A 9838-nucleotide genomic window follows, 5' to 3' on the forward strand; every position below is an offset into this window, starting at 1 on the left:
TAAGTCCATCAAAGTATGGGGCACGGTGTAACGGCGTAGACTCTGATGAAGCCGCCAGAAAGCCACAGGGCAATGGTGATGTATGGCGAAGGCACCTGCGGGGTAAGGGGAGTGGACAGTGTGGCATGTCAGCACGTGCGCTAGACAAAGCTCGGCCCCGGCCTACTGCCAGCAAGTGCCGAGCTATTGCCCCGGGAAGACCCCTGGCCAGGCTACCTCGCAGGCCGCATCGGCCCACAGTCCTGCTCCAGGCGTACACCAGACGGTCTTCTTGGCGGCGGTGGCCGGAGCGTCAGGAGTGTCCTTGACCTGTGGGTGCCCATCCCTTTGGTGGTGCCCGTGTTATGGTCATCGCAGCTGCCGCCGATCGTGTCCTGCAAGCTAGACTGCTACAGGAGAAGAGCCAAGCACTGCACGACTGCGTCACTCACCATGAAGGATAGCTGGCGGCCGAGGGCGTGTGGGTATCTGGGGGACGGCGGGGGGTGCCTCCAGCGCTGTGTGCTGCTGAGTGCTGCCCTCGGGTCCCCACGCATGCAGCTCATGCCGCCGTCACACATCGCCTCCACTGCAACCCCACACGCACGTGTACCCTCACGCACCTAGTGCGACTGAGCCACGGACACATAACATGCATTGTATTCCCCCCGGCGCACCTGCATTCGCGGCGAGAGCCACTCCCTTAAATGCCGCCACGGCTGCAGCACGCGCGCAATCAAACATGGCGCGTGCTGCCGCGCGGCTGCATGTATGGTGGGGAGCCCGCGCCGATCCCTGCGGACCAGGCCTCCTCGCGAGCGGCACGTTATCACAGGTGAACCGGTTAATGGGGGTATCGATCTGCGCGACCTCGTCGAGAGGCCGAGGTCGCGCAGATTGTTCGTGCGTGGGGGGCTGCAGGGAGCTGCTCCCCACGCCACAGCGCTACAGTTGTAGACGCCGGCGCGCCAGACTCAGCTCACACGCACATGCATGCAAGCGCAATCTGCGATTGATTGCCTTGTGCACTCACGCACGCAGGCCCTGGGCGTTTGCCGCATCTCAGCCAGAGCTGAGGCGACGCCCGGGTGCAAAGGCAGTTGCCTCCAGAGTCCGGTCCAGCCAAGTAACACGCACCAAAGAGCGATCTGCGTTGCAGCAAACGGCATTGAAATGGCAGCGGGCGTGAGTGGCAGCCGCAACAGCGGCGTTCTCGGCAGTTGAGGTAAGACGCGGCCCTAGGAGCGGCTGAGCTGCATGCGTGGGGCTTGCAACGACGCGTGAAGCAAAGCTGAGTCTCCGTGGAAACGGCTACGAGGCTTAATCATGTAAATTTGAAGGAGTCACGGGTCGGCCCGGGGGTCGGCTAGGGTCGGCTACCTGTCAATGCGAGGTCTCCACGCCCGGTCCCAGAGCCCATCCGTTTCCTGCTTCGGAAGCGGTGGCCGCGCACGCAAGTATACCCCAACTGGCCTGCTTGTCGCGTGTGCTGTGGTGTCTATGGCTTGCCGCTTGGGCCGTGCAAGCTGGTCTGCATGCTACGTCCGGCGCACCACCTACCGCAGGTTAGTGCTTGGCCCTGATGCGGCAAGACACCAGGCCAGGACCCAGGAGCTGCACAGTGCCTAGGGCGCACCTGTCCTGCGAACTTCGACTTGCAGGGCTTTGCCACGCCAGGTACTGCATGCTTAAGCAGGGTTGGTGGAGTCATGTTGGGCCCTGATAGCATGTGATGGCTCGGCGTCTTCGGGTGCTGGGACTGTCCCCTCTGTAACATCCGCATTCTTAAGCAGTTACAATGTTTCTTCTCTGTGTTTGCGTGCCGCAAGTGCTTCCCTCAAAAAGGCCAACTCCAATCCGCATCAGGGTGTGATGCTCACAGGAAACACGCTAATCAAAAGCTTCGTGCCACATTCCAAACATTCGAGCACGCACACGCTAGATACGATAACCAACAGTAGGACGAACCAACAACCGACCGGGCATAGCAGTCCCGCCACTGCATGGACCATGCCGCAAAAATGCTAGAAAGCCGCCCGTCCTTGGCGTAGGCAAACACCTCGCCTCGGACTGCAGCTCTTCATATGTACAGTAATGCAGCTCAAGGCCCGTCATGCTGTGCAAAAACGCCCGCCCGTTGTAATGCTTACATCTGTCCAGCTACAGCAAAACGATAAGCCAACCATGCCCAATCTTGCGGCGAATGGTTTTACAGCACGTCAACGGACGAGCGACCGATGTTCTCAAATGTCAACTGAGGCACAGGCCAACGCTGCAGCGCCCACAGCTCACGCCGCCAGCGCCCTGCGGGCCGCGCGCCTAGCGCTGCGGCAGCGGCGGTGAAAGCTGCTTACCACAGGCCAATGACCTTCCACCAGGCGCCGCCAATGCCCAGCCACACGGCCAGGTAGAAGATGGACAGGATGAAGCCAAACTTCAGCCAGTCGCCCTGTGTGTGTGTGTGTGTGTGTGTGTGTGTGTGTGTGTGTGTGTGTGTGTGTGTGTGTGTGTATATGTGCGTGTGTGTGTGATTGTGCAACACCCGTTGGGGGACAGGGCTGGACAGTAGCAGCGGCACGTGCACGCAGCCAATGACTCGTCGTAAGGAGACGTGGAGGCGTGGAACAGGCAAGGGCCCAAACCATACGCCTGCTATCTTTCGCGCGCTGCGTACCCATACCCTATTTCAAGCACGACCCCGTTCTTGCCCCACCCACAGCCCACCACCAGCTCCCTTCCTTCACTATCTAAGCCTGCCCCCACCAACCACCTCACCCCCGGCCCTGGCCACCCGTACCTGAGGCACGTAGCCGGCGCCGAAGTACGGCGGCGCGGAGCCGATGCCGTAGGTGGTGAGGCAGCCCATCAGGTTGGACAGCTGGCCCAGAGCGATGGCCGCCAGCATGGGCGGCGTGCCGCAGGCGGTGGCCACCGCCAGAAAGGCGGTGTACATGGCGCCGATGTGCGCGGCACCCGAGGCGAAGAAGTAGTGCGAGTAGAAGTACAGCAGCACCACAATGCCGAAGGCGCCCTGGGAGGTGGTGGGAAGGGATAGCGCGGGGGACGGGATTGCAGGTGGGTGGGTGAATAATAGGGCCGAGGGCAGGCGCACCGTGTGCGACTTCTTAACTGCAAGCCCTGCACGGTCCACTCCACAGGCCCTCGAGGCCCCGGCTTGAAGGCCCGTGTCCTGCTTGCCCCGCCACCGCCCTGCAGCCACCCTTCCGCATTGCCTCACCTGCCAGCCCAGGCCCAGGCCGCCCACGATGTTGACCACCGAGGTGGACAGCCACGGGATGAAGCCGTACTTGTTGAGCGCGGCCGCCATGGCGATCAGCGCCGCGAACCAGGTGAGGGTGTCCCAGGCCGCGTTGTTGTTCAGGCACTCCTTCCAGTTGGTCACGTTGGTCACCTGAGAGTGCCGGAAACGGGTTGGCGATGGCGAGGCGAAGGGTGGGCATGCACGTACGAAAGCTGAGAGCTTGGCAGGCCGTGGCGAAACCGCCCACGTCCGCATGCTGTAGAATCTCGTGCCGGCCTGTTTCCGGTCGCTGCTCCTCACCGGCTGCCCCTTCACTTCGTGCCATTAAAGCTCGTGAAACCCACAACCACATTCGCAGCTCTCTTTCCGCCCGTCACTCACCAGCAGGATGAACAGACCGACGATGGCGGCGGCCACGGCGTTGACACCGATGGAGCCGCCGAAGATCCACAGGGCCACGGTGATGGCGAAGGCACCTGCGGGGTAAGGGGATTGGACAGTGTGGCACGTCAGCACGTGCGCTGGACAAAGCTCTGCCACTTCCTACTGCAAGCAAGTGCCGAGCTACATACTGCCCGCGGAAGACCCCTGGCCCAGGCTACCTCGCAGGCCGCATCGGCCCCACAGTCCTGCTCCAGGCATACACCAGACACACATGCATGCGCACGCACCGGCGGTGATGACCTCGTTGGTGCTCATGGGGCCCAGCTTGGCCAGCTCCTTGGCGGCGGTGGCGGGAGCGTCAGGAGTGTCCTTCACCTGTGGGTGTATACGACGTAGGTGAGGGACGCATAAGGCCGGAGGACAGCCTCGCGTGTAAGGATCGTGGCTGCGCGGGGATGCTTGCCTGCTCGCCAACAGAAAGCGACTCCCCATCAAACTGTCTGCGCCCCTACTGCACTCAGATCATAGCGCGCCTGCGCCTTCCGCCCTTCGCGAGCCACATCCCATTTGCATGACCGGTTGTTCCAGTCCCATTCCCCCAATGTTCCGCTGCCCACATCCCGCACGTACCTCGGGCGGGTACAGGGCGTACAGGATGAGCGGCACGCAGATGAGGCACACGATGCCGGGCACCAGGCCCGCCAGGGCCCAGGTGCCCCAGCTGATGTTGATGCCGGCGGAGGCGGCCAGGTTCACGGCCAGTGGGTTGGCGGCCATGGCGGTGATGAACATGGCGGACGACACCGTGGTAGTCTGGCGGCATTGGAGAGTGGCGCGATACGGTTCAGTGGCAAGTGGAAATAGGCAAGCCGGTGCATGCGGTGATCTGGTGCGACTCCCCTCGTCGCCTCGACGCACCGGACCTCCTCAGCCCATAATGTCCACTTGGTCCACTGCCCGACGCCATGCCTGCCCAGCGCCTTAAATCCCTTCTCCATCTGGTTTCTAAACGCTAAGGCAACCGGTGCATATGCTGCGGTGCCCTGCAGACTGAACCCCACGATAATCCGACCCAGACCAGCGGATATCCTCAGCCAGCCAGTGCGGACTGCTTCCCCCACTGCCTGACACCATGCACGACCACCGCCCAATTCCCGGCGCCACCCAGTGCCACAAGCAAACCGCTACCTATTCCCTTTCCCTCCCGCTCCATTACCCCAGGCCGGCGCCCACCTGGAAGCAGGTGGTCATGACGTATGCGCCCATCTTCTTGGCGGTGCCCTTCTCCGGGTCGGAGCCGCAGGCCAGGCACAGCGCCTTGGCCAGCGGGAAGAAGATGCCGCCGGCGCGTGCCGCCACCGAGGGGATGGCGGGCGACAGCAGAGCCTCAGCAAACACCAGAGCGTAGGTCAGGCCCAGCGTGGTCTTGCCCAGCGCGCCCACAATCATGTAGGCGATGCGGTTGCCCAGACCCGACTTGATGAAGCCGCCGGCCAGGAAGTAGGCGATGGCGATCAGCCAGCTGTGGGCGAGGGCAGAGAAGGGAGGAACCGGGAGGGGTTGGGAGGAGGTGAAGGGCGTGTGCGCTGGACGAGCCGCACGCGCAGCTGCAAGCATGACCCGAGGTGCGCGGAACCCCAGAGCCCTGGACTATGAAGGAAACAACGCCCACATACACGCGAGTTACATGGCTATAAAAGGGAGTCGCAGGCGAGATGGCGGTCAACGGCCCCGAAAAAGCGAGCGTGTGCGTCGGCACTTACGGGATCTCTGAAGCGAAAGCGCTGAACGCCTCGGCAAAGGTCAGCACCTTCGTGATCATGGCAGCGCCCAGGCCGATGATGGCGACCGCGCCCAGCGGCAGCGGCGTAGTGATGATGCCCACGATAGTGCCTGCACGCAGTAGCCATGCGCGAGCGAACGATTAGCCCACGGGAATGACACTAGTAAAACATACACCGTTGCGGATAGCGCAGCCTGAAAGCGCTCTGGGATGCAAGGTAGACCTTTCGATGCTCACCGATGAAGACCGCCAGCAGGTGCCAGGCCTTGGCCGTCACGCCCGCGGGGGGCGGGATGAACCACAGGGCAGTAGCAACGCCCACGCAGATGGCCAGGTCCTTCATGTTGGCACCCCACTTAAAGGCGGGCTTCGCGGGAGCCGGGGCAGGGGACGATGCGGCCCGAGCGCCGACCAACAGTAGTGGTCTTCTGGTGCGACATTCGTATTGACATGAGCAATCGCCGCCCGAACCAGCACAGAACATGCCCGAACCAGCACAGAACATGCCGCAACAAGACGGGGGTTTTACGTCTTCGCCGCCTGCTAATTAAAATACACAGCTAGCGAGCTAAAGCACTGCACGCCGCCTTATCCATACACGTAGTGCGAGCCCAGCACGACAGCCACAGTACCACAATGAGTGCTGCGCAGGGTCCCGCAAAACACCCATACAATGGGGCACGGCATGCCCCATCCAGCCCTCAGCTATCATCCTTGCCGCCCCCCACGAAATCAAACCGCCAGAGCACACCCCTCCGTATCCCCGTCCATGAACCGCTAGCAGTGGTAGCACACCATGTTGCGAAACCGCCCCTGTGCTGCGAGACCGTGCAAAGCCTGGCTGCTGCCGCCGGTTTGCAGCTCGTTCCTTCACAGCCACCACGCGTGCAGATGCTGAGTGGGAGAGCAACGCCGGTGTGCAGGGGCCTGCCTTGCAAGCTGAAAATGTGCACTCGACCTGATTGAGCATCCGCCATGCCGCAGCCGCAGGCCAGCTGCCCGTTAGCCGCCACCAGAGGCTGTGAATGGAAAGAGTGGTTTGTGCGCATGCGTTCAGGGATGGGGTTGGTCGAGGACGTCCCACAGTTGCTTTCGCAAGGGAGACTAGGGAGACCCAGACGCCCGATTGACATGGCGGGGTAGTGAGCAGGCAGCTGGCAGCTGGTGCTACTGGCGCATAGCAGGTGCAGACGGAAACATGCAGCGGGTTAAGAATTCGGCAGCCACACGCTCCGGGAGCCCAGCACCCCGCTCCGCCCCCGCCCTCAACCGCGCTGCGCTGCGCAACCGCCCTTCCACACTATCACTCACCGACACTAAATGTTCTTGTTGATGAAGGCGGACACCACCATGCCAACAGCGCTGACGGGGTTTAGGGGGAGAAGCAGCATGATTCCCACGATGATGACCACCGCGAGCGCCAGCTGCACAGCCAGCAGCTGAACCTTGTCAAAGCGTGAGTCTATTTTGCGTTCAAGTCGTGTAATGTCGTCCTTGCTGGCGAGGTCCTTCGGTGTCGGGAAGACACTCAGCATCACCTCCGCCTGGGGCTGCGTGAAGTGATTGCCCTTGAGTACAGCCTCGCGGAGCTCAAAAGTGGCCGCACTTGACGTGGCCGAGCTCGTGGACGGCTGCGCCACGCAGGTCCTCACAGAGATCCGCCGCTGCTGCAGCAGCGCAGAGCGGTGTCCCATGGCGGGCTGCTGGCCCAGGGCGAGCTCGTTGTAAGACTTCGAAAAGCTGCACAGCGCCATAGGAGCGCAGCGCGTGTTCCGTGTCTAGATTCAGAAAGGATAAACGTCACCGCACGTTGGGAAGGGTCGAATGATAACGATTACTTTGCACGTTTACTGCTTGCCTTGCGTTTTCGGAGGGCGAGGGATGGGGTCCCGCGGGATGGGGCGTCCGCCCGCTCGCGATGGTATTGCTCCTTTTCACTTTTTGCACAGCTGCGGCAGTCGCCTCCTCCTCTCGCAATTTTCTTTGTATTTATTTACCAGGCGCTGATGCTTCTCCCCCTAAACCCCGTCAGCGCTGTTGGCATGGTGGTGTCCGCCTTCATCAACAAGAACATTTAGTGTCGGTGAGTGATAGTGTGGAAGGGCGGTTGCGCAGCGCAGCGCGGTTGAGGGCGGGGGCGGAGCGGGGTGCTGGGCTCCCGGAGCGTGTGGCTGCCGAATTCCTAACCCGCTGCATGTTTCCGTCTGCACCTGCTATGCGCCAGTAGCACCAGCTGCCAGCTGCCTGCTCACTACCCCGCCATGTCAATCGGGCGTCTGGGTCTCCCTAGTCTCCCTTGCGAAAGCAATTGTGGGACGTCCTCGACCAACCCCATCCCTGAACGCATGCGCACAAACCACTCTTTCCATTCACAGCCTCCGGTGGCGGCTAACGGGCAGCTGGCCTGCGGCTGCGGCATGGCGGATGCTCAATCAGGTCGAGTGCACATTTTCAGCTTGCAAGGCAGGCCCCTGCACACCGGCGTTGCTCTCCCACTCAGCATCTGCACGCGTGGTGGCTGTGAAGGAACGAGCTACAAACCGGCGGCAGCAGCCAGGCTTTGCACGGTCTCGCAGCACAGGGGCGGTTTCGCAACATGGTGCGCTACCACTGCTAGCGGTTCATGGACGGGGATACGGAAGGGTGTGCTCTGGCGGTTTGATTTCGTGGGGGGCGGCAAGGATGATAGCTGAGGGCTGGATGGGGCATGGCGTGCCCCATTGTATGGGTGTTTTGCGTTTTGCGTTTTGACCCTGAGCAGCACTCATTGCGTTTTGCGTTTTGACCCTGAGCAGCACTACTCATTGTGGTACTGTGGCTGTCGTGCTGGGCTCGCACTACGTGTATGGATAAGGCGGCGTGCAGTGCTTTAGCTCGCTGGCTGTGTATTTTAATTGGCAGGCGGCGAAGACGTAAAACCCCCGTCTTGTTGCGGCATGTTCTGTGCTGGTTCGGGCATGTTCTGTGCTGGTTCGGGCGGCGATTGCTCATGTCAATACGAATGTCGCACTGATGTACAACAACAATGCAAGACAGAGCTGTACACCAACGCCAAGCAGGACTGACCTAGTAGATGCAGGGGTGCAACCAACCTGCGGTGGATATACCTGCTGGACAACATATGTACTGGATGAATGGCAAACTGGGCGGCAAGCGTGTGCAACGTGTGCTATGCACCGCTACTGTGTCCGTGCCTAATAGGGCGGTGGTAATACAGGATTGCGTGTGTACCGGTGAGTGTTGAGCATATGTAACCATGTGGAGCGTCACAATCACATAATTGCTTTTGGGACTCGGCGTGGGGCCAAGTTTGGTGCTGTGTGGGCGGGCCATGCGTACTAAAGCCTGGTTAGTTTGGCGCAGAGATAGAGCCCAGGACTCGTCTTTTGCCTCGTTAGCAGTCGGCCTAGGCGGCATACGCTGGAACGGCAGAGCTGGGCTGATTGCGGAGTTGGGGCTGACAGACCAGCTGGAAGACAGCGAACAGCCAAGCGCACTTTCACTGCAGGACAGCTCAAACCAGGGGTCGTATCTTGTTTTCAGGGCAATGTCTAGGCTCAGACAAAACCGGCCGGGTGGCCGCCGTCTTTTGTCTGGGCACATGGCGGTTTGGGGGCTTCTCCATAGGAATTGGGACAAAACCCGCCCCAAAACCGGGCGAACAATGTCTTGCCTCACACATTAGTCCCCAGGAGGAATGCCTAGGAAACGGCCAAAATGGCCAATTATTGTCTGGACTCTGGAGACATTAAGATAGGAGCCGTGGCTCAAACCGCAAGCGAGCGCGCGGCGTGCACCACGCGCGCCACCGCACAGCCACGGCCACACACCAGCGCGCGAGCACAGCGCTAACAAAGCAGCGGACCACCGCCAGAACCAGGACGGCAGCACCGACAAAACGAACAACAGTGACAACGAGGCCACACAAACACCGCCCAGCAGGCGGACAACGGCCGCGCGAAGCCAACAACGCCGCGGCGGCACACCAACAAAACAGCGCGAACACCAACCGCAACACGTGGGGTACCCCCATTCCGTAACCTGGTTCCTGCAACGACAAGAAAAGGTGGCTCTCCCTCGCAAGGGAAAAGTGGGCTGTGCCGCCACGCCACGTCCTCCGTCTGAGGCCGAAGGTTCCGATACTAGCCTCATCTCCCGGACATAGCCGGGGTCGGTTTGTACAGGCACCGCCCGCCATATGTGCCCAGTCGCTTCGCTCAGGGGGCTCAGCCCAAAAACGTATGGGAACGAAAAGCAGCTCCAGGATAACGCCACAGAGAAAAAGCACGGAACCCTGGCAAAGCACAAAAATCCCTGCGGCAGGCTGGAGCGCGCTAGCCCAAAACATCCCCAATTCATGGAGTAACGCACGTCAATAACGGCGGGGCAGCGGGCTGCACTGATCCCCTCGGGGGCCCACCGACTGCCCT

General features: G+C 61.3%; 2 protein-coding genes across 2 annotated transcripts; one reads left to right on the forward strand and one right to left on the reverse strand.

Annotated features, from left to right (window-relative positions):
• Positions 1-1760: 1760 nt before the first annotated feature.
• Positions 1761-7270, reverse strand: CHLRE_17g713200v5 (uncharacterized protein). Its single transcript, XM_043072122.1, has 10 exons — positions 6720-7270; positions 5646-6427; positions 5389-5518; positions 4859-5147; positions 4256-4438; positions 3913-4000; positions 3623-3717; positions 3218-3391; positions 2777-3010; positions 1761-2428 (listed from the first exon to the last, which is right to left on the reverse strand). The coding sequence occupies exons 2-10, from the start codon at positions 5911-5913 to the stop codon at positions 2330-2332; spliced, it is 1560 nt and encodes a 519-aa protein (XP_042914581.1). The 5' UTR covers positions 5914-6427; positions 6720-7270; the 3' UTR covers positions 1761-2329.
• Positions 7271-7361: 91 nt separating this feature from the next.
• Positions 7362-8674, forward strand: CHLRE_17g713260v5 (uncharacterized protein). Its single transcript, XM_001700411.2, has 2 exons — positions 7362-7491; positions 7784-8674. Exon 2 carries the CDS (start codon positions 7826-7828, stop codon positions 8099-8101), a length of 276 nt encoding a protein of 91 aa, XP_001700463.2. The 5' UTR covers positions 7362-7491; positions 7784-7825; the 3' UTR covers positions 8102-8674.
• Positions 8675-9838: the final 1164 nt, after the last annotated feature.

Source organism: Chlamydomonas reinhardtii, chromosome 17, assembly GCF_000002595.2.
Source record: "Chlamydomonas reinhardtii strain CC-503 cw92 mt+ chromosome 17, whole genome shotgun sequence".
Lineage (NCBI taxonomy): Eukaryota > Viridiplantae > Chlorophyta > Chlorophyceae > Chlamydomonadales > Chlamydomonadaceae > Chlamydomonas > Chlamydomonas reinhardtii.

Excerpts from the sequence above, each read along its gene's own strand:
- CHLRE_17g713200v5 (XM_043072122.1), bottom strand. The coding sequence starts at position 5,913 with ATGTTCTGTGCTGGTTCGGGCATGTTCTGTGCTGGTTCGGGCGGCGAT. Across the intron at positions 3,718-3,912 it reads CAACGAGGTCATCACCGCCG|GTGCCTTCGCCATCACCGTG; the intron begins GTGCGTGCGCAT and ends CTTACCCCGCAG. Across the intron at positions 3,011-3,217 it reads GCCTGGGCCTGGGCTGGCAG|GGCGCCTTCGGCATTGTGGT; the intron begins GTGAGGCAATGC and ends ACCACCTCCCAG.
- CHLRE_17g713260v5 (XM_001700411.2), top strand. The coding sequence starts at position 7,826 with ATGGCGGATGCTCAATCAGGTCGAGTGCACATTTTCAGCTTGCAAGGC.